The sequence below is a fragment of the Corythoichthys intestinalis genome, chromosome 2, assembly GCF_030265065.1.
Source record: "Corythoichthys intestinalis isolate RoL2023-P3 chromosome 2, ASM3026506v1, whole genome shotgun sequence".
Taxonomy (NCBI): Eukaryota; Metazoa; Chordata; class Actinopteri; order Syngnathiformes; family Syngnathidae; genus Corythoichthys; species Corythoichthys intestinalis.
Genome location: NC_080396.1, coordinates 71,378,253 through 71,405,974, shown reverse-complemented (window position 1 = coordinate 71,405,974; position 27,722 = coordinate 71,378,253). Strand labels below are relative to the sequence as shown.

The 27,722-nt window shown below is 38.7% G+C and overlaps 1 protein-coding gene across 1 annotated transcript in view; it reads right to left on the bottom strand.

Annotated features, from left to right (window-relative positions):
* Nucleotides 1–27,722, bottom strand: part of LOC130929772 (histone demethylase UTY-like) — a 90,449-nt gene that overhangs the window by 60,828 nt on the left and 1,899 nt on the right. Inside the window, exons 3-8 of the mRNA XM_057857268.1 lie at nt 6,429–6,537; nt 6,294–6,343; nt 2,811–2,869; nt 2,014–2,134; nt 1,884–1,938; nt 474–508 (exon numbers count right to left, since the gene is read on the bottom strand). Coding sequence (XP_057713251.1) covers nt 474–508; nt 1,884–1,938; nt 2,014–2,134; nt 2,811–2,869; nt 6,294–6,343; nt 6,429–6,537 — 429 coding nt within the window. The remainder of the gene's footprint in view (nt 1–473; nt 509–1,883; nt 1,939–2,013; nt 2,135–2,810; nt 2,870–6,293; nt 6,344–6,428; nt 6,538–27,722) is intronic.

The window sequence follows — 27,722 nt, the reverse complement described above, 5'->3', positions numbered from 1 at the left end:
CTTCCCAATCCACTGCTTTATAATAAACAAAACAATATAAACGGAAACAGTGGCAATACACAAAACTCCGATGTGGCACGTTATAATCCTTCAGCCTATTGAGACAAGTCAGATTCCCAGTCTCTGTGTCTAAGCAACTAAACAGAACAGGTTCAAAGAAAAATATATATACATTTGTTTTGTCCTCCTTTATACATATATATATATATATACACACACAATTATAAAAATTGTGAAAAGAGAAAAATGAAATATGAATGAATAAATATATAAAAATAGAGTTTTTATAATTTTTGTAATTTTCAAAATCCAAAAAATTTGGAAAATCCTAATGTTATTTCCCTTTTAGTCAAATTTAAAAAAAAAAATAGAAAGAATATTTTGTTTGCCTTTTAATTAAATCCAAACATGAAAAAGAAGAATGTATACCGATATATTCCCGTTTCTGTTTGAGAAAATTTGCTGAATCTTACCTGAATCTCATATAAATGAGCAATGTGGAACTGAACTGCAAGAGAAGAAGGGGGGGTGAGGTTATTTTCATGGAGAGCATTGAAGTACAGGTCTTCTGCTTTCATCTTGTCCTTGCGTACTTTGCAAAGTTTTGCAGGGTAATAAAAAAAAAAGTGAACGCAAGGTCAACAGCTCAAAATCCAATTCAGCAGCACCTTCTTTAAGTGGAGCTCTGTAGTGTCTGATCTAAACTGCCTGAGTGACACTCAGCGTGGAGTGAGAGAGCGAGCGAGAGAGAGAAAGAAAAAGGGGAGAAGGAGGATGACAGAGAAAAAGAGGAAGAAAAGCGGAAGAGAATGAGAAAAAAAAGAAAAAAGCGAAAGACCAAAACAAAAGAGAGAAAGAAAAAGAATGAAGTAGGGATGTCCTGATGCAGGTTTTTGCATTTCCGATCAGATCCCGATATTATTTTGCACTTCCGATCAGATACCGATACCTGCCTATCTGAGCATGTATTAAAGTTTAAAGTTATTTAGCCTCCTTACTTGGTTGTCAGACTCATGTTGAAAAGGGTTTTAGTATTCAGTCAGTAAAACGTGCAAATAATATTGTAAACTGTCTTAAAAAAAACAAAACACACAAAAACCTCAGTGGAAAATAAACTATTAACTCATCATCAGTTCTCTGCTCTTGAACAACTGTACCAAGGCTTTAAAAAATTCAGTGCAAATAATACTATTTTAAACCAAAAATGGCTTCTACTCCCCAATCTTCTCCACGCGTTGTTGCTCCATCTATTTTACACACTCCCTTCAGCTGTTTGCCCTGGATGCAGTCCCAGCATGATGGGGAGATTTTTTTTGACAAAGACAAGCGTTTCAAGATGCTCAGGTGACAACTGACATTTTTACCGATAAACTTTATATTTACATTGCAGTCATAATGTAGGAGATGCCACAGAGGTAAATTGGGAGACGGTAATGCTAGTGTGCTGAAGGTGTACCGTAAAATGCGGACCGGATTTTTGGGAAGCCAAAGCAAAAACTGGAATGGATTATGTAAATCAGTGCGCTGGAAACCCCAGACCGGATTGTCAAAAAAACTGGATCGGGAGTCTGGATCAGAATTTTTCAGTGTTGGCAGATTCGATACCGATGCACATTTTTTGTCGCATATCGGCGGTTGATCCGATCCAAATATAGGATCGGGACAACCCTAGAATGAAGGGATAAAAAGAAAAATGGGATAAAGAATGAGAAAGAAAAAAGCAATAGGAAAAGAATTTGGAGAAAGAAAAAGCGAAAAAGAACAATAAAGAAAGGAAACGCAAGACAAAAAGACTGAAGGAAAACAGAATAAGGGGAGAGAAGTCGACAAATGAAGAGAATAGACAAAGCACTGAAATGTGGATTCAACGCGTGTCCACTTACTTTCAGCTTTGGACAAAGTGCAGGGATTGGAGTCAATCAAAGCAAGCTGAAAATGCTGCAAAACAACATTAGGATGAAGATCAGCCTTCAAAGTTTGGGTGAAAATCTTTATTATGATTATCATTTTTACCTTCAGGCTTGACTCATAGTCTGTATTAACCTTGAACATGAGACCAAGTCGAAGGTGGATTTCCTTGGCGCGGGAGAATCCTGGGTCGATGTACAACACTTCCTGGAATGCTTTGATCGCCCTGGTGCAGGTGAGAAAGGCGGAAATTAAAAAAAAAAAAAAATACGAGTCAATGTGCTTTTTTTTAATCATTATTCATTTATTATAAAACAAATATTACATTTTCATATATATTTATATGTTAGTTACAATTTTTTATCAAAATAAAAACATTTTCTCTTTTTTAGATCCATTGAAAAACTGAAAAAAAGTAAATATTCTCTGTATTTTTTTGCAATTAAAACAACAGTATTAAAAGGAAAAATGAACTAAATAGTCTATTTTTCTTATAAAAAAATATTTTTTTAAATTTTTATCTTTTATTTCCATTTTTTAATCAACAACAACAACAAAAAAACAAACAAGCTCTTTTTTTCCCCATTTTTGGATTTAATGAAAAACAAAAAATATTCTCTTTATTATTTAATTTTGGGGAAAAAAATATTTAATTAAAGTAAAAAAAAATATATATATATAATAGCATGCATGCTTAGAATTTGTGGACTACAGTTACACAAATTTTATCTTAGCCCAAAAAAACAAAAAAAAAATGAAATAGTTGCATGTGATGACTTTTGCAATCATCTTTTGCAATTCGGTCAAAGCCTATGGGTTGCACGGCGTGACAAAAAACTGGATAGGAAAAAAAAAAAAAAAAAAAACTAATTTGAAATGATTCAATTAATCAAATTACTCACCACTGAAAGGCGTTGTAGTGGAAGTAGACCATTCCCAGGCCATATAGAAAGGCAGCATTCTGTGCGGGATTACATGACTTGTATTCAGATCAATAAAGTAGGTACAAAAGTTTTAACTTGTGTTGCACCGATACCATTTTTTTGACTGCCGATACAGATTTCAACACAGCCGATACTGTACCAATACCATGATTTTAGAGAAAATATATAAAGTACCGTATTGGCCCGAATATAAGACAGCCCTGATTATAAGACGACCCCCTCTTTTTCAAGACTCAAGTTTGAAAAAAAAAAAAAAAAAGACTTTTTGAAAACCAAATTCATTTTTATACAGAAAATAATTACAGTACATCTGAAACAAATGATTATAACAATATATGTGAGAGAAAAAGCATGTTATTTTGCCTCATTCAAATCTTAATATCTGAACATTTAAATATGTACACTAAAGTGCAATCACATTCGAAAATGAATGGCTTCTGGTTTTTGAAATGTAAATAAACCAATCTATTGTGATAAAACAACAAAATTGAAATAACTGCATTAACCATCAAAGTGAAGTCTAACTGTAACTGCAATCTTGAAACAAATCTGAATAAGTAAAAACACTGCAATTAAATAAAGCAAACTGGTTAAACTTGAGAGTAGCTGAGATCTGTCATGACAGAACATATCTGGCGCCATCTAGCGTCGTGAATGGGTATAATGTCTAGACCGCAACCAAAAGATAAAACAAGGGAAGATAGGTCGGATAGGGTTTCGACAGGACAAGACAAGCAAGCAATGCCAGTATTTCACATCGAGTCATTTGTGGGCATTAACTGCTCACTTTCTGTTCATTTTACGACACTTCATTTTCAACCCAAAATCAACAGGAAGTGACGTGACCCGTAAATGCCTCAAAATCAACAAGAAGTAACCGAAAATCAACAGGAAATGACATGAAATGCCTGGCATTGGCTGCTACTGACGGCCAAAGATGTCCCTTCTGTCCGTTCATTCGCTTCCACCCTCCAAGTTCAAACGGATTGGACATGTACGAGTGATAAACTAATTTCAATTCAAAGCAGAAGGACGAAAATAGCTTGTTTTTCTGTTGATTACCGTAATTTTCGGACTATAAGCCGCTACTTTTTTCCTCTCATTTTGAATCCTGCTGTTTATAGTCCAGTGCGGCTTATTTGTTGATTTGGGTTAAAAGTAAGGGTGTAACGGTACTGGTAATAGTATTGAACCGTTTCGGTACGTGGTAGTCGCTTCGGAACGAACGCGTACCGAACGAGTTTCTGGCGTAATATAACCCTTATTTTTGGAGGCTGTGAGTCGATCGGGTTACAGTTTCTTTGTGTAGATTATATTTACTCCGTCTTCTCTACTATAATAAGGAGCAACATGGTAGGACAGTCCAGAAACGTCAACGGCGCGACAACGTGGCCGCCGCGAGAACGCAGTGAAACGTGGGCGTTAGAGTCAATCAGCCAATGCACACCAGTCCCAGAAGCGGATCAACGCGACGCACGCGAAAAGGACAGCAGAGTTTATTATTTGACGCGAGATGCGACCCTCCTGCGTCAATACATCGGGCAGACCGGAAGTCACTCGTGTAAAAATACGGTGGATCCGGTCGATTTTCAAACTAATATGCAATCGTAACCCACTTTTTGAGTCCATCAGATCTCTTGAGTTGTAGATCAGGGCACAGTTGACTTGTCTTTGTTGATTTACTGTTGTCTTCTCTGCTATAATAATAACCAACACGGCCCAGTGTTCAATACAAAACCCTCTTACCACAACAAAACAAGTAGGAACTAATATTCACATAGGAACTAAAGTTATACAACATAACATATACAATTTAAATTAATACTACATCACATTTGTCAAATATAAACATATAATAAAATAAATAATAGCCCATTTAATTAAAATAAATTGAAATGAACTAAAACACCTGTAATTAAAAAAAAAAGAATAATACACCCATCCTGCTTACACAATTAAATGTATTAATTTCTGTGTGGCGCTTTAACTTGAGAAAATCCACCAATAAAGCTTTTGAAAACCGTTCATAAGAAAAAGAAATTCATTGAGGCATTTCATTTGTAAAATACATGTTAAAATCTTTGTCATTGGGATTGCTTTTCTCTTTAGGACAGGACTTTTCTTTCAGAAAGAAAGCTGACCAATACGCGGGGTCTGAAAGGCAAATTGTTGTTGGATTATCTTTAAATACCCGCTACCTTTTAAGCAGAATTCTAGCTTTGTACAGGCTAATGTTCCTATTGTTGAAAGTACAAAAGTGTGTAATAAACAACTAGCACATTTATATTTTGCATTTTGTTTTTTTACTGTACCAAAAATGAACCGAACCGTGACCTCAAAACCGAGGGTACCGTTACACCCCTAGTTAAAAGGTAACACTTTATTTGACATCGGCATCTTTAAGACTGTCATAATTATGACATGGCACAGTCATGGGCATTACTGAATGCTTAGGAGAGATGTCATTAAGTGTCATCCGGCAAATCACGTCACTAACTCCATTTATGTCCAGCTCAGATCTTTGGCATCCATTCAAAAGTGAGACCATTTGCCGGACGACACTAAATTACATCTGTTATAAGCGTTCAACAATGCTCATGACAGTGTCCTGTCATAATTATGATAGTCTTATGACAGTCTTATGGCACCACCGTCAAAAAAAGTGTTACCAAATACCATAGCTAGCAATTAATGAAACAACTGGAACAGTAATTGAAGAAATAATTAGCACAGAACATTAATCTTGATTGTTATATACATATGTTGCGCTGCAATGCATGCTAGGAAGCATGTTGGATGACAACAGTGTTGACCGCAGGTGGCGGCAGAGGTTGACTGTCTCTCCCAAGGGAGCAGTGATGGCCAAATGAAGGTTCATGAAGCAATGAAGCTTTGCAGCCAATTGGTTCAAAGGTTTATGGTGGTTCATTTGGACTTATTATACAGCTGTCAAATAAAGTGTTACCGGTTAATATCTTTTAGTGTAAATATCCCATAATACAGCGAAGACAGCTGCGGCTTATAGTCCAGCGTGGCTCATCACAAATGCTGTTTTCATGTCAAATTTGGAGGGTGGCGGCTAATTGTCAGGTGTGCCTTATAGTCCAAAAATTACGGTAGTTGTTTTGCTGAACATCCCCAAATGATTTCCTGACCCATGTATCAAAAATTGTTGCATCGCCATGTTGTGAGATCATCATTATTGTGAGCCTTGTACTGCAAATAGTATTGTATCATGAGGTACCCAGACGTTTCCCACCCCTATTGCACAGCTTCAGCACGTGATTTCTTAGTACTCGCCAATACCAACGACATTTTAGGTCCATATTGGTGCAGATACTAATATTGGTATTGGTGCAACAATTAAAAAAAAAAAAAAAGCACTAAAATCATCCAGTCTAACTTTTATCATAGACAACGAGCACAGTAGAGCTAGCTTACCTTCCAGTAGTCTGACTGTAAACTGTAGTACCTCTGGTATGCCGATAACGCTGTAATTGCGGTGAAAAAGGGAATGTAGTGAAACCACAGCGTAGGAATCAAATGATCTTGAAAGAGGACTCGGAGCAGACTCACCTTTTGGGTAATCCTCCAAGAGGAGGTTGAAGTGGCCTAGCTGGCAAAAGACCTCAGGCTCGACTTTGCCCTCCGCCTTGAGGATGAGGGAATCGTAGCAGCGGACAGCCTAAAGGCAACACATACAAACGTCAGACTTTTTGTTTGATTTTCCAGAAAAACCCTTGGACGTTTATCGCCGTCATTGGCATCTAATGAGTTAATATACTGTACATTATTTCGGTCAAATAAGGGATGTCCCGATCGCATATTTTTGCACCCAGGTCACCTGATTTTGAGGGTATGCCTATACTTAGTCCCGATCTGATACCGAAAAAAAAACCTTTATTTATTTATTTATTTTATTTATTTATTTATTTTTTTTTTTTTTGCAAAAGTTCCAAACATGTTACAGTACTGTTCTGCTTCCAGTGCTTCCTCTTTTTCTGGGAGTGTTGCGGAGTATAAAATGTATATATTTTTGTTTCCTTAGGCAATGCCATTGCATTTCGGGAATATTTTGTTACTTTTTAGCCCTTAAAAAAAATATATATATATATATATATATACATAAAGGATATGCCAAAAAATCGATTATTAGATGCATCGCGATTCGACACGAGATGATTCGATTACGATTCATAAATGTTGCTGTTAAACGCTGATTTTTCCTAATAACTTTATGACAGCCGCTCGAAGCGGAACGAAATTCAAAACACGTCTGCTGCCCGGACACCTTTAACGGACACACGCACAACATTATGATGGATGCTGCGGGTTACTGAGTAAGAAATTTACACCCCTTTCAAAAGACTGGAAAATAAATTTGTGTATGAGACAGGCAGGGACCGAAGTTATTTTTTAGAGCGAGAGGGGAAGAGAGAGTTCATTGCTCCTTGTCTTTCAGTTGTCCAGCAGTAGATTCAAGTCGTGTTAATTGGAAAAAGTCCCTAGTGTTTTGCTAAGTCCCGAGTCCGTCTATCAGAGGTGAGTACACGAACCCTCTTGTACTGTTTAGCCTTTATTGTTCTTTTTGAGATGTTACTAGTTAGCACCGAGCGCTATGCTAATTAGCGTCTTCGCTAACCTGTATTTCCATGTGAAGTTGTGCGTTGTTTGGTGGTGTACATGAGTTACTCCAGATGCAGAATGTTTAAAACCACGATTAAGTACGTCGGTAACACTACAAACATGCGAAGTAGAAATCTGTAAACACAAAGTATATTGGTTTAAAAAAAAAAAAGTCTTATTTCTAAAGACACTTTGTTTCCAGAAAATGTGGAATTCATTCCACAAGTGTAAATTTTATTGTATTGTTGACAGAAATAAGTACTGCCTTTCAAACAGCTAATGTTTTTGCACCTTCTTGTGAAAAAGTATCTCGAGGTCAGCTGTGTGTTTTTTGGCCACGTTGAGAAATATGTACTTCTTTTAAAATGGTTAATGTTGTTGCACTTTCTTGTAAAACAACAGTTAAAGGGCAGCTTTTTGTTGTATGGGCATCATTCCTGTTAAATCATTAGGATATTTTAAATAATTATTATGGGGTGCACGATATCCATTTTTTGAAACCGATACCGATATCGATAACTTCCTGCTCCTCAAAGCAGATACCGATATCGATGCGCGATAATAAATATATAATTTTTTAAAATGTTTTTGAACACCTGGAGGTTTAAAAAATAAAAATAATGGTGGATTCAACATAGATTTGCCTTTGATCTCACCAAATTTTTCATAATGACATGAACAAAACAGTGCGTTTCACTTCTGCACTGCCCGACAGCCAGCTAAGAATGAATGCACTTCCATAAACCACAAGGTTTGGTCTTTTCTTGCTTTTATGGGAAGAAACTCGTCTTAATATTGTGAAAGTACAACAGAAAAATACATACTGGTATATTCAATACTCAACATACAACAAACTGCACAATACACTTATATACACAACTACCGGTATTATATGTATAGCATAGCACACTAGCTTGAGCTACTAAAGCATTGGCTGGCTTCTATAACACAACTTATGAAGTTCTGTACATATGACCCTTCACCACAGACGTAAACATATATTGCACATCCATATGTTATGGTAAACATAAAATACTTACATATATTTCTGAGGCGGAAACGTAACAGAAAGCATTCACGACTGTCAATGCTACCGCTGGACACCGCAATGTGTAAGTGATTGAACCAAACTACTGTAACAAAAAACAGATGTAGTGAATTATTCTGACCAGCAGGTGGGAGCAATGCCCCGCAAATGGTCAACTGATTTCCCATACTAGTGTGTAAAATGTAAAGCCAAAACAGTTCATATCATATTATCGGTCCTAGTAAAAATGTTATTGGATTTATCGGGATGACGTCATAATTCCTATTATCGGACCGATAATTATGGGACCAATAATTATTGTGCACCAGTAAATAAATAATAGACATAAATTTGTTTGGCTACTTTAATAATTAGTTATGTACGATGCATCGATAATCGTGATAACCGTGACCATCGCTCAATAATCGAATTGTAGCATCTTGAATTGTAATGGAATCGAGGGCTGCCTAAGGTGGCACACCCCTAACATATATATATATATATATATATATATATACACATATATATACATATATATATAAATATATGGTTAGGGATGTACCGAAAGCAGGATTCTTGGATGAAACCGAATATTGGAAACACTTGGCCGAAAAATACGCATGTGTATTATTATTATTATTTTTAATTATTGCCCTTTGCCTTGGCATAGGTTCTACAACCCCGGGGGCTCGAGCAATTTAGTGGCCGTTTAAATGGGGATGGGTTACAACCAACCCCACTTACGCGATTTTGACTTTACAACGCCTGCGTCTGGCCATTTTTTTTTTGTTGACTTTTATTTTGTGATGCATGCTTTTATTTTGGCGCAAGAAGCATAGAGTAGGTTGTACTTCCGCACGCGAGAGCATTTACACACCCGCCCACCCCACACCCGGCAGTGACGGCACACGCACACAAGAGGAAGCAGCCGAGTGAAGAGGTGACAGCCTGCGCGCACATTTGTTGCTTGTGAAGCATCCAGAGGCGACAGCTGTATATAACCCTTTTTGTAGTGTTTATTGTGAGTTTTCAATTGTGATCAAATACTTGGGGCAAGTTTATGTGATTGTTTTTGATGATGTGCGGACACTAACTGATACATGCTAATCGTTTGTTATTGCTGTATCAGCAGCTACTTGTAAACACAAATTTCAATTTCTCTTATTGAAGATGAGACTAATTTCATTTCATTTTATTTTAAGTTTTATTTTACAAGTGCTGATGTCATGAGCAGCTGAATAAAGTCAGCAAACCACACAGATGTCCGACATTGTCTTTTCGGAGCTTAGCTCAATGTCTAGGACTTAGCTCCAACGTCTTGGCAAGGACAGTACAATGACATATAATACATGTTTTTGGATAGTTTTTTTTTTCTCTTTAATTTAGAGGTTGTTTTGAGGTATTTAAAGGGTTAATTCTGACTTAAGCAGAAATCCAGGTTACATGGCCAGCGCAGGAACGGAACTCTTCGTAAACTGGGACTACCTGTATATGGTTCGGTCTCCATTCGAACGATGTCGCAATTCCACGTGAAAATGATGTAATATTCATGATAGGCCCTAGAGGGCAGTGCAGTTTTACAAGGCGACGGCCAATGATGCACTTCCTTGACAACAACCTCCTCAGCCCGGAAAACAATATACCCGCCCAATCCAAGAAATGACTTTTTTTTTTTTTAATAATTATTCATTTTCTATTTTCCCTCCCTACGTTTAATTTTGCAGTTTTGTTCACAGTTTTTCTGTATATTTAATTTTTCACTCGTATTTGTTTAAATGAAGTTTAAATGATTGTATAATACTGTTTGTCATTAAAAAAAATTTAAAAACTCGAAGCAATGGCGTCCATGTATTTTTCTCTCTTGCTTCAAAAGGCCCAAAAACGTGAAAATAAATTAAAATTAAAAATATAAAACAGTAAAGCCGCTGTTCCGCCATTTTTGCTGTTTTAATGTTTATTAGCAGCAGCTGTGCATTCCTAAAGTAGAGCTGAAATGATTACTCGAATAATTCGAATAACTTGATTTTAAAAATTTATCGAGGACTTTTTTCCGCCTCGAGGAATCATTTTGCCAGCTCTACGCATGACGGTTTGCCTGGACTACTTTTAACGTGGCACAATGCGCTGACGTCACGTGCGTACAGGAAGAAGACAGAGGCGGCGGATACAGTGGGGCAAATAAGTATTTAGTCAACCACCAATTGTGCAAGTTCTCCTACTTGAAAATATTAGAGAGGCCTGTAATTGTCAACATGGGTAAACCTCAACCATGAGAGACAGAAGGTGGGAAAAAAAAAAAAATCACAGTGTTTCATTTTTTAAGATTTCCAAATTAGAATGGAAAATAAGTATTTGGTCACCTACAAACAAGCAAGATTTCTGGCTGTCAAAGAGGTCTAACTTCTTCTAACGAGGTCTAACGAGGTCCAACGACGCTTCACTCGTTACTTGTATTAATGGCACCGGTTTTAACTCATTGGTATGAAAGACACCTGTCCACAACCTCAGTCAGTCACACTCCAAACTCCACTATGGCCAAGACCAAAGAGCTGTCGAAGGACAACAGAGACAAAATTGTAGACCTGCACCAGGCTGGGAAGACTGAATCTGCAATAGGTGAAACGCTTGGTGTAAAGAAATCAACAGTGGGAGCAATTATTGGAAAATGGAAGACATACAAGACCACTGATAATCTGCCTCGATCTGGGGCTCCATGCAAGATCTCACACCGTGGCGTCAAAATGATAACAAGAACGGTGAGCAAAAATCCCAGAACCACACGGGGGGACCTACTGAATGACCTACAGGGAGCTGAGACCACAGTAACAAAGGCTATTATCAGCAACACAATGTACCGGCAGGGACTCAAATCCTACACTGCCAGACGTGTCCCCCTGCTGAAGCCTGTACATGTCCAGGCCCGTCTGCGGTTCACTAGAGAGCATTTGGATGATCCAGAAGAGGACTGGCAGAATGTGTTATGGTCAGATGAAACCACAATAGAACTTTTTGGTAGAAACACAGGTTCTCGTGTTTGGAGGAGAAAGAATACTGAATTGCATCCGAAGAACACCATACCCACTGTGAAGCATGGGGGTGGAAATGTCATGCTTTGGGGCTGTTTTTCTGCAAAGGGACCAGGACGACTGATCTGTGTAAAGGAAAGAATAAATGGGGCCATGTATCGAGAGATTTTGAGTGAAAAAAGGGCATTGAAGATGAGACATGGCTGGGTCTTTCAGCATGACAATGATCCCAAACACACAGCTAGGGCAACAAAGGAGTGGCTAAGAAGCATTTCAAGGTCCTGGAGTAGCCTAGCCAGTCTCCAGATCTCAACCCCATAGAATATCTGTGGAGGGAGTTGAAAGTCCATGTTGCCCAACGACAGCCCCAAAACATCACTGCTCTAGAGGAGATCTGCATGGAGGAATGGGCCAAAATACCAGCAACAGTGTTAGAAAAGCTTGTGAACAGTTACAGAAAACGTTCTGCCTCCGTTATTGGCAACAAGGGGAAATAACAAAGTATTGAGATAAACTTTTGGTATTGACCAAATACTTATTTTCCACCATGATTTGCAAATAAATTATTTAAAAATCAAACAATGTGATTTTCTGTGGATTTTTTTTCCACATTCCAATTACAGGCCTCTCCAATATTTTCAAGTGGGAGAACTCACACAATTAGTGGTTGACTAAATACTTATTTGCCCCATTGTATATTTGATTTCAACCATGCATGAATATTGAGGTAATGACGAAGAAGCCTACAAAAGCAAAGAGAAAGACACAAAGAAAAAGCAGAAAATGTCACAAGTGTGGGAGTATTTCAAGCTTGAGACCAAGGCGAACACTGTTTCATCCATTTACTGTAAGACACCACTTGCATAACACTACAGCACATCTTCAATGCTGCAGCTCCACCGAAGGCACCACGTTTACTCCGTGAGCAGAGGAGCGATACTCAGGACGGGGTAAAATTAAGTTAATGTAGCACTATTAAACAAGATTAACGTTACCGTACCTTGCAAACGTAACGTTAGCCCTGCGGTAGAGCAGAGCGGTAAACCAAAAATTAACCGGTACCAAAATTGTTCTTGATGACCAAACTAATTTTGACCATGTCGGTAAATTCGGTGATTTAAGAAAATATAGTATTTTCCTCCCGCTTTGACGCCCTGTTGTTCGGCTATGTTCATTCCCCTTTAAGAAAGCAGTCAGTGTGCTTACGTATGGAGTCACGTGGTTATCAAGAAGCCAAACAAACAGAAGCCCGGTAGGCTAACGATAGCGGCTAATGCTACAAGCAAACGCGATGGAGTGCAGCTTAAAGAGCATAGGACAGGAGAAAAAAGTCCTAAATAGCATTATTATGTGAATTAGAATCATACTTTGGGACGATTCGACTATATACAACAATTTAGGAAAGCGCAGATGACAAGAAATTAGCCTTTTAATCTGCCGGTTAACCACGCCTACCTTTATAGGGCTCTAGCGTCACCAACAGGTGGATGACGTCAGCGGGAGACTGGGCTGATCGGTTTTACTATTCAGCCCATTGAGGGGGAATTATTCAGAACGAGGAAAACGCGATGAAGAGAGCCGCAAAATGTCATTGTTTCAGTCTCTCTACTCCAATATTTTTACAGAATATTCTTTTTAACCAAGTATTTTTCCCCAATAGCTAAATAAATGGCTTGAGAAGGACCAGTCAGCCTGTCGATGGGGAACTATTCACAACGAGGAAAACGCGACGAAGAGAGCTGCAAAATGTCATTGTTTCTGTCTCTCTACTTCAATATTTTTACAGGATATTCTTTTTATCCAAGTATTTTCCCCAATTGCTAAATAAATGGCATGGTCATGACAAATAACAGTCTTGTGCTAAATGGAATATGAAATCATAAAAATGCACTTTTTCAGGACGACATGGCAAAATTACTCCTTAATGGTCAAAACTGTCGACATCACCTTTAGTGTCGCACCTCCCGAACGATATTTTATGATACCTAAATCGGACATATGTCATTTCCCTTCCCCGGCTTCGGAGAATGTAAACAAACCAAGAGGTGTGACAGCTAGCCGACATGCTAACCCGAACCGAGTGATGTTTCAAAGTCTTCGAAGCGGAAAATCACACATAACTAGCCCGGATTATTCGACATGACGACTGGGTTGTCGATTGTCTTCGCGGATCGCCAAACCGCCCGGCGGAGAGCAATGTACAGTTCGTTCCCCGGAGGAGGGTGCCTGCAGCTGTTTTGCAGCTAATGTGCATGAGGAGAGCTTTTTACATGCCTATCAATGATCAAACGTAAGTAGTCCTTTATTTAAAGAAAGTTTGTAGTGTTTACTTTGTAATCGCTGTATTCGTATTTGACATAATACAAAACAAGATGTTTACTCACTTCCTCGTAAGTCCAATGGTCCCACAGTCATAGGGCTTGTTTTGGCCAACATCCACGGTGAATGGGAACCTTTTGAAACTCCAAAAAGGCGCACACGCTCCTCCCTCATAAAGCAAGATTTTTCTGCAGCCTTTTGGCTGGCGTTATGCGAAAAATAAACGTATTAATCCGCAAAATCAGCTGAATCCTTAGTCCTCATACACAACAGTACGGCTGTTTAGTGAAGAGGGCGCCTTCACCCGTACACGTCACAGCGCCCTCCTCCTCAATGCAAGACCGAAGCCGGAAGTCACTCATTTTCATGGCGCGGGATTCAAAAAACTAAATAAATACAGCGATCGCTTCCACACACATCCAAGCGGTCCATATCATTCAGGAGCATAAAATACCGCGTATATAATGAAATAAACATGCTTTTTCGTGTCACATGCACTTTAAGGGAGGTTCGCCAAACTTTCACCTGACATTAAGTAGACTCTTGGCGGCATTCAGACGGGCTTTCACCCGCTGTCCTCCCTTGTTCTCACGATTTCTGGAGAGGGTGCTTTAAGAGCTTTCTATTGGTAGCCAGGCCAAACCACCACAGGCTAACGCTAGCGGCTAACGCTACAAATGAATGTGATGGAGTCGGATAGCAGTTTTAACCTTGTCGAAACGGCTGAACTTAATGAGTGGATTGGGCACGGACTGCATCTAGCAATTAGTATGTTGCGTTGTTTTGTATCTCTGTCTGTGTGTGATTTCTCTGATAGCTTTTGTGGTGGTAAAGCATTCACCATAAAGTACAATCCAAAAGTGAAAATCATAATATGACCGTTTAATGTCCCCAGCTATTTTTCTGTATGTGCTTAATTCTGTGTCATTACTAAGCCTGTCGCAATATGCAATCATTCCATTTATCGCACGGTAAATAAAAATGAAGGCAGTAATTTTTCCGCTGCGATTTATCGCCTCCCGTGCACGCGCGTGCGGCTGAAGTGCTGTTAAAAATTCGGCTTCCTTATTACCAACTATGCAAAATGCGTTTTCGTTCTGGGTCCGGCAAAAAATCGTGCCGGAGCCAATTTGTTCCCGTTATATCCTATTGTTCAACGGATACCAGCCGCGTCAGTGCTCCGGATTGACTGCTGACCATCCCAGGCATGCCGGAGCCCGTCAGCCGTCAGCCCTGCGGTGCGTTCAGGTACAGCAAAAAAAGTCAGCCACATTAGAACCCAATTTGTTACAATATTACAGGTAGTGTACTGTATTATTATAATTATTATTATTGCTAGTATTATATTATTGTTATTCTGATTTTTATTCATATTTTATTTGTTTTGCTCTTTGTAATTGCTATTTGTAATAGTAACAGCAGTATTTATTAAGGATGCAGAGTGGGTTTTTGGGCCGTGGAACAAATTAATGGAATTATAATGTATTCTTATGGGTAAATCCTGCTCGACATACGACCGTTTTGATGTACAAACAACCTCCTGGAACGAATTAACTTTGTATGTAGAGGTACCACTGTACATGGAACGCCATAGCAGTAGCTATGAGGGGAAACAATTTTCATTTGCCTAGATGCTTAAATTATCAAGTGGAATTTAATTTTTTTCTTTAAAAAAAAACAAACATTTTATTTATTCTGTGTTTCTGCGCAGTATTAATAATGCTGTCTTTTACTTAAAAGAGGCATGGTCTATTGTTTTTAGTTGTGATTTCTTAGAAAGTATTTTTTAATTTAAGAGTAAACAATTATTGTGTTTAAATGGGTGTACGTGATCTATTTAATATATACTGTATTCTCACAGTGTTATTGTAATTTTTTTTTTAAATTGGAGGGTGCAATAATATCGCATATCGCAATAAATTATGAAATAAATTATCGCACACTAAAATTTGTTATCGCGACAGGCCTAGTCATTACTCCCATCATAAAATCTTAAATGTTTCATTTGCAGAAGATCAATATAGCTTTAATGTGACTGTGTCTGGGTGGAGGTTCATCCGTGCTTGCATGTATTAAAAAATGCACTGGGGAAAAAAAAGCTAAAACCTTGAAGTAAACACTTGTGTTGAGTAATTATTAGTGTTGCACCGATATCATTTTTTGGGCCCGATACCAATACAGATACCTGGCTGTGCAGTATCGGCCGATACCGATACCATTCCGATACCACTCTGTTTGCAAAAAAAAATAAAAATACATATATTAGGGCTGTCAAAATTATCGAGTTAACGCACGGTAATTAATTTTTTTAATTAATCACGTTAAAATATTTGACGCAATTAACGCACATGTCCCGCTCAGACAGTATTCTGCCTTTTGGTAAATTTTACAGCAAGGTTTTTTGTGCTGTCTAACAGCGAACTCTTGTGGTCACTTTGCGACATGGTTTATTATTTTCTTGCCAGTTCAATATGGCTGCATGACGTCTCGGGCTGACGCCTACGTTGTAATGTTGTGCTTATATGATCCTTGGACAAGATTTGTCCGTAAGTATGGCTGTTGTAAAGAATGTACATTATGTTAGTAAGCGAAATGTTATATTTTTTGTATGAGACTCTTTTTGTTTATGTATAGTGAACCTGTATAGCATGCTAAGCTAACGTTGTTGCTAATGCAATGCTTGTGTACTTTTTTTTTGTACTGTAGTTTTACGACGGTCTAAAGAGGAAATTGGTTTGAGGCTATTTTATCAATAAATCAGATGAAAAAGGAAGAAGTCTGATTATTAAGGCGTCGTTCCCTAGCTGTCTAGCTTTGGAAAAAGTAGACACTTCGGAGTGAGGACAGCATAGACAGATTTAAATGACAGTAGAGTGAAATGCCCACTACAGTCCTTATGTACCGTATGTTGAATGTATATATCCATCTTGTGTCTTATCTTTCCATTCCAACAATTTATTTTACAGAATATATATATAATTTACGGAAAAATATGGCATATTTTATAGATGGTTTGAATTGCGATTAATTACGATTAATTAATTTTTAAGCTGTAATTAACTCTATTAAAAATTTTAATCGTTTGACAGCCCTAATATATATATATATATATATATATGTGTACGTATAAGGGATGCAACGATACAGTTAAGTCACGGTTCGGTACGATTTTCGATACAATTCAATACATTTAATGCTCTGAAACAGAAAATACAATTGTTATTATTATTTTTTTATTTTTTTATTTGCTAACAAGCAAAAATAACAGTGCCATCATGTAAACAAGCATTTTAGTGCATAATATTTATGTGCTTACTTCTTATTGATCTGACGAAATTTTGTGTATACTGTAAGTGCTGAGAACAATCTTTACTGTTTGTAAAGTTGGGCGCACTGTTGATTGCTGCAGCTCTCTTAGCAGCTATATTTACCATATAAGCAAAACATCCTATTTGTGGTCCGAGTCCATCTCTAACATGTACTGAATTAACAGTATTTGCAGCATTATCTATAGTCACTGGTATGGATTGATTTGGCCTGCTTAATTTCCATTCAGTCATGGCGGTTTCTAATTCATCAATGTAGTATATGGACTACGCGTCGCTCTGGGCTCACGCAGCTAATGGCATGGGGTCTAATGTAGCACATCTAGGTTGCTATTTGATGATATCTAGTGTGCGCGCTACGCCGCTTGAGTGTTTTCTGGCCACAGAAGTCACTTCTGCTCATTACTGCACAACACATATGACAATCGACTTTCATAAACAGGACGAGTTTGAAGTACGGCGCTCTTAATTTGCATTATTGTTCATCATGAAACCATGAGTTTGCCGAGTCTCCCACAGGTTTAACCTTTCTGATCCCAACGGTGCTATATTAACAGGCATTAGCTTACGCATGCAAATCGTTTGTGAATGCCATGTTAGATGAGCAGCGTAACATCGCGGATATGCGTTGTACTTTACACCCTTAACATTGAGGGCGAAGTAGTTAATTTCGATTGGTAATTTCGAGACAAAGACATACAGATGTTGTGCATCGGGATCTGGGAAGTTAGCTCACGTGTGGGGGACAGTACATTTGCGTTCAAGTGATGCCAATAGATGGTATCGGCGCCCTACATGTTGGTACTCGTCGATACCGATACCACCAATTCGGGCCGGATCGGCGCCCCCTGCCGATACTGGTATCGGTATCGGTGCAACTTTAGTAATTATGTCAGAGCAGCCATTAACAATAAGTTATCTTTTTGAAGTGTACTGTTCAAGCTGTAAGTCATTTGTGTTACAATGACATGTTTGCACAGGCATATTGATTTTGCCAATGTACAATGTTCAAGCCATACAAGCTGTTATAAATGTTCATACTTGAATTCTTATTGTTTACAATAAATTTTTATAGTCTATACCTAATGTTTAGACTGCATGTACAATTGGTAAATAAAATTGAAAGCTGGTAAATAAATCAACGAGAAACGGTTAATCTGTATTTAATGCATTGATTCAGATTTTCAAATTATATAACAGTCCGCTTGGGCGAATTTATCATCATTTATCGTTATCGAGTTAAATCTGCTCATTTTACCGTGATACGTGCTTAAAGCCATATCACCCAGCCCTACCCTGCGGAGGGCAAGGTTTCTATTCATTATGACTACTGTCGATGCGTGGCTAACGTGTCTTTCCTACAGGCTTTATTTAATCTGTAAAAACACAGCGCTGTAGAGTGATGAGGGTGAAAAATGAAAACGTAATGCTAACTGTCAAATTTAGCTCAGTAGTCATTGATGCATAAGACACCAAGTAGCACTGGTGCCTAATGTGCTCCAATACAGCAGGTATCATATATTTATTTTGAACACTACAAAAACTCAAAATCCTATCAGTACTTACAATTTACTGTAGACCGACTTAAAACTTAACTTAAAAATACCTTGAAACAAATGGAAATTACATTGAAAAATGTGGGGAAAAATACCTCACTTTTAAGTGACGTGTCTTATCAAGCGTAATTACATTTTTAGGTAAGAATTAAGATGGTTTTTTTTATTTTCTTTTTTATTTTCTTTTATTTTTTTTATAAGATCTCAAGTGTTTTGAGTGAAAGCAGTGAATTTTTTTTTTTTTTTTTTTCGAGTCACATTTGAGATGCAACGGTTGGCTGTTTTCAACAATGTACATTGTAAAGACATTGACAGTCTAAAAATGGTTCAATATTAGGTGAAATATCTTGTTTTTCTCATGTATATTTATAATAGCTCTTTACCTAAAAAAAGTTATATCCGAACACAGTGATCCCTCGCTACATCGCACTTCAAACTTAGCGCCCTGAGTCCATCAAGAATTTTTTTTCCAAATTAAAAAAATAATGAATACAGATGAACTGTCCCGAGCCAATGGCGTAGTCTCAGTCTCGCTCGCTCCCTGTCCCTGCTCTTTGTTTGTCAGGCACTGCACGAGCACTAGAGTTGCTTATTAAAGGTAATGATGATTGACAGATGTTTGTGTTTGATCTTGCCAGAGTCACGAACTTCGAAAGCGCCGAATGTGTCAATCTTCGTTTAACTTGTTAAACAGTTGCTGTGGCAACTCAATGTGTGTATGTAAGTGAGCAGCTTGAGCATGAACATTTAACATACATTTTTTTATTATACTTTGGGGAAAAAGTGAAAAAACATGTCTTATACGTATCTCTTTCCAATGCGAAATCTGACAATACATTACACACACACAAAGTTTTTTGTTTTTTTTAGTGGGGGGGGTGCTACTTCGCGGTTCTTCTCTTATCGCAGCAGGTTCTGGTCCCAATTAACCGCGAAAAACGAGGGATCACTGAACTCGATTAATCGATGGAATTTTCAGTAGAATACTCGATTACTAAAATATTCCATAGCTGCAGCCTTAGCCCAAAGTGACGTTTGCGAGTGCTGACATTATCGGCACGAGAGCATTTGTTGCGGCTCAATCCACGCAATCGAATTCTTCCGCTTTGGAGCTCGGAATCAAAAGTTTGCGTCTTCGCCGTCACCACGTAAAGGCGAGGCCATTCTGTAACACAAGTGTTGTGTCCTTGTGCCGCAGCATAACCATGTAAAACAACCGATTAGTTTCAAAGGTGCAGATTCTGAAACCCCATGGGTGGGTGCTTTCCACGTGTTCTGTCAGATTTTGCACCCCATCAGAAATTGAAACTCACGGCAAGTTTGGGACACTCAAAATATGGGTCTCACGCCTCCAATAGCGTACCGCACGAAAGCTATTTTTAGACCGTGACATCGCCATCGTACCGCGGAAGTGGGTCATAGACACGCCCTCGCATACAGTCCATGTTATTTCTGCTTGTTTTCGCCGGTAATCTTTCAAAAAAAAAAAAAAGAGTAAACACCGCTGCTATAGATCTTGTAAAAACGACTAGACATTACGACATATGAAGGATGTTTTCTTCTTCTTCTAACTTGGAGGAAAAAATGAAGAATGGATCAACTTGCGCGGACGTCCAAAAGACCAGTTTAACGCCAGCAAGGTGAAGCCATTCACATTTCATATACAGTAAACATTTTGCTGGGGGCCATGGGCCTTCAGAGGACCAAGAGGTAAGCCATTTTGATATTTTTACTTATTTTTTAGTGTAGCATTTTGCCGTGCTGCTTCTGTCAGACAATGAATGACCGGGAAAAAATTAAAATGGTATCCGAATGCCACTGTTGTTACCTTTTCTGTTGTGAAAAAACAACCTTAGTAAGGGGGAAGTGTAAATAAATTATGGAATTAAGATTTGTTATTAATGAAAAAATTAAGTGTTCGTTGGCTGTCAATGAGTAGCATTTGCGATCGCTACACAAAAATTGCAATGTAAATTACCCCCAAGATTGGTCAGAGACGTAAGACAACCAGACGATTTAATATACAAATAAAATTTCACTAATCAACCCTGAAAAGGCATACCTGTGAAGTCAAAAACAATTTTAGATGACTCCCTCTTGAAGCTTTTCAAGATAATGTCAAGAGTATGCAAAAAAGTAATAAGAGCAAAGAGTGGCTACTTTAAAGATACAGGTAGTACCATACAAAAACGGTTCCTACGCCTTAACTCACATTTCCACTTAAGTCGGAATTAACCCTTTTAACTACCCCTACATACCCGCCAAATCACAAAATAACCATCCAAAAACATTATACGTCAAACATTGTACGTCGGTCCTGTCCATGCCAAGACGTTGGAGCTAAGTCCTAGCTCGACAGTGAGCAAAGCTCCGAAATGACCATGTCAGACGTCCGTGTGGTTTGCTGACTTTATTCAGCTGCTCATGACATCAACACTTGCAGAGTGAAACTAAAATAAAATAAAATTAAGTCAGTCAGTCTAATCTACAATAACAGCAATTCAAATTTGCGTTTACAAGTACAGTGGGGAGAACAAGTATTTGATACACTGCCGATTTTGCTGGTTTTCCCACTTGCAAGCCATGTAGAGGTCAGTAATTTGTATCATAAGTTCTCTTCAACTGTGAGTGACGGAATCTAATACAAAAATCCAGACAATCACATTGTATATTTTTTAAATAATAAATTTGTATTTAACTGCATGAAATAAGTATTTGATACATTATCAACTAGTAAATATTTCGGCTCTCAGTTCTTTTTTAGGAACCCCTCCTGTTCTCCACTCATTACCGGAAGTAACTGCACTGTTTGAACTTGTTACCTGTATAAAAGACACTTGTTCACATGCTCAAACAAACAAACTCCAACCTGTCCACAATGGCCAAGACCAAAGAGCTGTGTAAGGACATCAGGAGTAAAATACTAGACCTGCACAAGTCTGGGATGGGCTACAGGAAAATAAGCAAGCAGCTTGGTGAGAAGGTAACAAATGTTGGAGCCATTATTAGAAAATGGAAGTTCAAGTTAACGGTCAATCTGATTCGTTCTGGGGCTCCATGCAAGATCTCACCTCGAGGGGCATCACTGATCATGAGGAAGGTGAGGGATCAGCCCAGAACTACACGGCAGGACCTGGTCAATGACCTGAAGAGAGCTGGAACCACGGTCTCGAAGAAAACCATCGGAAACACATTACGCCGTCATGGATTAAAATCCTACAGCGCATGGAAGGTCCCACTGCTGAAGCCAGTGCATGTACAGTACATCTGAAGTTTGCCACTGACCATCTGGATGATCCAGAGGAGCAATGGGAGAAGGTCATGTGGTCGGATGAGACCAAAATTGAACTTTTTGATCTAAACTCGGCTCATCGTGTTTGGAGGAAAACGAAGGATGAGTACAAACCCAAGAACACCATCCCAACCGTGAAACATGGAGGAGGAAACATTTTTTGGGGCTGCTTCTCTGCCAAGGGTACAGGACGACTGCACCGTATTGAGGGGAGGATGGATGGGGCTATGTATCGCCAGATCTTGGCTGACAACCTCCTTCCTTCAGTGAGAGCCCTGAAGATGGGTCGTGGCTGAGTCTTCCAGCATGACAACGACCCAAAGCACACAGCCAAGGCAACTAAAGAGTGGCTCCATAAGAAGCATCTTAAGGTCCTGGAGTGGCCTAGCCAGTCACCAGATCTGAACCCGATAGAAAATCTATGGAGGGAGCTGAAAGTCCGTGTTGCCCGGCAGCAGCCCCAAAACCTGAAGGCTCTGGAGAAGATCTGCATGGAGGAGTGGGCCAAAATCCCTGCTGCATTGTGTGCAAACCTTGTCAAGGACTACAGGAAACGTTTGGTATCTGTAATAGCAAACAAAGGTTTCTGTACCAAATATTAAGTTCGATTTTTGTGATGTATCAAATACTTATTTCATGCAATTAAATGCAAATTTATTATTTAAAAATCATACAACATGATTTTCTTTTTTTTTTGTATTAGATTCCGTCCCTCACAGTTGAAGAGAACTTATGATACAAATTACAGACCTCTACATGCTTTACAAGTGGGGAAACCAGCAAAATCGGCAGTGTATCAAATACTTGTTCTCCCCACTGTAGCTGCTGATACAGCAATAACATCTAGCATTAGCATCTAGCAGTTAGCGTCCGCACACCATCAAAAACAATGACAAACTCGCCCCAAGTATTCGACCACAATTGAAAACGCACAATAAATAGTATAAAAATGTTATATACAGCTGTTGCCTCTTGATGCTTCACAAGCAACAAATGTGAGCGCAGGCATGCAGCTGTCACCGCTCTCTCAACTAAGCTCTTCTTCGTGTGCGCAAAGACGTCTTCTTCGTGTGTACATGTGCTCGTGTGCGGAAGTACTACCTGCTCTACCCTTCCTGTGCCCCCCCGCCCCCCCCCCTAAAAATCGACGTGACTCAGGTGTCGTAAAGTCAAAATCAAGTTAGTCGGGTACGTCATAACCCGGGGACTACCTGGACTTGGATATTATACACGTTTTTAGTTATTTCACCTTATTTTCGGTCACATCTCTAACATTCAGTATATACTGTATATACAGAGTGATACTTCGACATAAGATCTCTTCGACAAGATCTTTTCGACATCTGACGTAGAAACAAATGGCGAGTCAAATTTTACATCTAATGGGTTCCAAGAAGGTTAGTGCAGGTGGTGAAAAACAGAAAAAGTGACGCTTACTATTGAAATGAACATGGACATGATCGAAAAATATAAGAGTGGTGTGCGCGTCCATGAACTGGCTCGACAATACGGCCGCAGAATGTCTACGATCTCGACCGTCCTCCTCCGACCTCTTTGTCAGTCTTTATAAGGTGACAATTATTGTGGAAATATCTTCAAAGAAATCCCCAGCTTCGTCAGGTTTTTAATCATTTATTTCCGTAATTGTGCAACACAACAGGTCAACTGTCCGCCTCAGTTGACGCCAACAACAACAGAACATTAAAAGAGAAAGTAAAACATTTACCGCACCTATCTCACTGTCACTTCAGCCACGCTGTGCATTCAGGTACTGCACGCAAAACACATCCGCCACATTAGAACCAGATTCATTACATTACTACAGGTATTATTATGCTGTATTATTATTCTCATATGTATTTATAATTTATTTGTTTCGATATGTGTAATTGCCATTTGTAATAGTACCAGCAATATTAAGGTTTTTGGGCTGCAGAACAAATTCATGGAATTATAATGTATTCTTACGGGAAAATCCTGCTCGACATACGACCATTTCGACCGACAAACAAGGTCCCGGAACGAATTAACTTCGTATGTAAAGGTACAACTGTATATATTTGTTATAATTAAAAACCCGATCCTTTTCACCAGATTCCAATCCTCTGAAAAATGGCCCGATTTACCATCACGTTATCGGATCGGGGACATCCCTAGTTCATACGGTAGTACATTTAAAATTGTGCGAATTGCTACTTTTGAATTCGTTACGACGCAAATGCGATTAATCGCAATTGATCTCACGTGGTTAAAATGAGTACGTTTGCCCAGCTGTAATTTTAATACAACACATCAAGACACATGTTAAGGCCAAACGAGTTAACTCAAGAGTTAGCTCATATTAATTCACAGTCAGTAATTTTCACTGCGCATTAACGTATTGTCTCGTGAGTTGACGTAGATTGATATTTCATTCTTATTACATAACATTCAAAATGAAAGTGTGCTAAACACTTATGAATTGGTTTTTAAGCAGAAAACAATTAACCGCAATTAGTCTCACGAGATTAATCGGGATTAACATGAGCAACATTGCCCGGCCCTAGTTTTAATACATAAAAAAGTCCAGCCCTGGACACAATACAACTCAACACTGGACGAGTTAATTATTTTAACTGTGCATTAACTCATTGTATCGTGAGGTAATATAGATTCATATTTCATTAATAATCAGTACATTTAAAATAAAAGTTTGCTAAATATTTTTCAATCTGCCATGATGCTGAATGCGTTTATTCCTTATGAATCTTACGCGATTAATTGCGAATTAAACGAGTTACCATTGCCCAGCTCTAATTTTAACACATTAAAAAGCTTATCCTACAAAACATCAAGACTATCATCACTACTCTGCCACGTCCCGCCATCTTGGGCATTGTAAACATCGAAAACGACCACAAATAACACCAAGCGTATTTAGCAGTATAAATTTAGCATTTTCGCATCTGTCACAGCTGTCAGTCAAAAAATCTGGACCTCCCTAGTATTGTTTCCGGCATCACACACAGATGCAAACAAACTAAAAAGCTAGCATGCTAACAGGTAAGTGGTCTCGGCAAGAAGGCTGATCGCTAAAGCTAGCTAAAACCACTTTGGAGGCAGATTCTGTTCTGTGCATTTTACACGTTTTACACAACGCAGGGAAAAGTAGCATTGTGATTGTATGTTCTAAAGAAGATAGGGCGGCTATATTCCCTCAGTTCTCTTTGGGTAAAATAGCTCTGAATATTTGCAATGTCTGATGACAGGGATATTCTTCGTCAATGTAAACTTTATGCACAGGCAAACATGCTGAAAAGAAGATTTTTTTAATGTGCTCCCTCCACGTTAAAACCTCACTGTTTAGGGCGTACTGCCCACCGTTTTACACTGCTCACCCGTGGTCAAGGTACACGGCTAAATCCATGCAGAGGCTAAATGTAGCCTACAATGATGCCCTGAGGCTTTTACAGCGCCATCCGATTATTTGTTAGCTCTGGGTTACCCACCTTTAAGGCGCTTTTAAGAAATTGATGTACAGCTTCATGTATCAGCTAAATGAGTCTGGAAATAGTATTCTAATGAATTTAGCAGACCCTACAAAGAGCTTTAGATACAGTTCCAGCCTGTGGCGCCATTGGCGCAAAAGCCTACTTGCTGTGCACTTATAGCCAGTGCTTTCTTGATGTTCTGTTTTGTTTTTCTTTTTTCTTTCTAGTCACTTTATTACTATCTCTACGTATGTACGGTATTCTTTTCTTTCTTTGGTTGGTGTGTGTGCTATGGACCCATTGTGACATTCCTGAATAAAGATCATATATATGTTTATTGTGCAATAATCCAATCGTAACACGGATTTGTTATATGTTTTGATGCATTTTTATGCATTTGAAAAGATTTATGTCTGAATTTTGGGGAGCTTGGAACGGATTAGGGCATTTACATGGAAAACGTGTCCCTGCTTACAGAATTGAGTTAAAGTGCCTATGACGGGACAAAAAAAAGTCCCAAATAGCATTATCATGTGAATTACAATTATATTTTGAGACAATTCGACTATATACAACAATTTGGCAAAGTGCAGATGAAGAGAAATTTGTTTTTTAATCTGCCGTTTAGCCACGCCTACCATTATAGGGCTCTAGCGTCCCCAACAGGAGGATGATGTCGGCAGGGTCATCGTTTCATCTGATTTAGAATTCAGCCCATTGAGAGGGAATTATTCAGAACATGGAAAATGTGACGAAGAGAGCTGAAAAATGTCATTATTTCAGTCTCTCTACTCCATTATTTTTACGGGATATTCTTTTTATCGAAATATTTTCCCCAATTGCTAAATAAATGGTATGGTCATGACAAATAACAGTCTTGTGCTAAATGGAATATGAAATATTAAAAATGCATTTATTCAGTACGACATGGCAAAATTACTCCATAATGGTCAAAACTGTCCACTTCTTGCACCTCCCAAACGATATTTTATGCTACCGCGTTAGTCCGGCTTTTGTCATTTCCCTGCCCCTAGCTTGGGAGAGCGTAAACAAACCACGAAGCGTGACAGCTAGCCGACATGCTAACCCGAACCGAGTGATGTTTCAAAGTCTTATTCACGCCTTTTGAAGCGAAAAATCACACAAAACTACACGGGATCTTGTCATACGGCAGCGCAGTTGTTGATCGTCTTCGCCGATCGGCAACCTGCCCGGCGGAGAGCAAGTTACAGCTTGTCGGACTCGTTCCCCTGCTGCGGGGAGGACAGCTTGTTTGCAGGAGAATCAGCTGTAGAATGACCGCTGGACAAACCAGCCGACTTCGGAGGAGCGCATAGCTGCCATATGGTCAACACGAATATGGTGTAAAATAATGCTTTACTACACAGCGCAGACGTAAACAGTGAGAGCGTCGTGCAGTTGTTGTGCAGCTAACATAGCAGAATGTGTCTGAGGAGAACTGTAATGTCCCGAATATAACGCACACTTTTTTTCCCCAAAACCAACTTGTAAAATCATGGTGTAGCTGATAGCCGACAAACTACGCCCACATGATGCTTCGGTAGATATCACATATATACAGAACTAGATGCAAATGACAGACACAGCGGCATTAGCAACATGTATAATAAAGAACTAGATGTGTTAGTAAACAGCCGCCATCTTTAAGCAGTAGACTTCTCATAAAGGCTCTGTTGTAGTGAACCTTCCTAGCAAACCTAAGTCACTTTTTATCTAAAATGCTCCTAAATCGGCAAAACCTAACTTAAATCTATCTTTGTATGATGAAACAGTTTTAAAACTTACACATGTCGAAAATAGACAAAAGGGAACTAACGCAATAACGGGAGCAATTTTAACAACTTTAACGGTTGATTCACAGCATTAAATGACTTCTACACATAGCAAAGGTTACTATCTAGTTATCGCGATATCCGCAGTACCCCTGTGTCTAGTTAAGTTTGGGGTAAAGAACTGGGCTAGGGCCAAGTGTCCCAAAAACCCTTTAAACTTCACATTGTGTGACCTGGGTTTGTTTGTTTTTTTTTTTTTTTTTTTTTTTGGGGGGGGGACATGAAAATTATCACCAGTTACTTTGCCAAGTAACTAATTACTCTTACATTCAGGTAACTGAGTTACTAACGCAATTACTTTTTGGGAGAAGTATTTTGGAACTGTAATTAATTACTTTTTTAAAGTAAGATTAAAAACTCTGATGGTGAGGTACC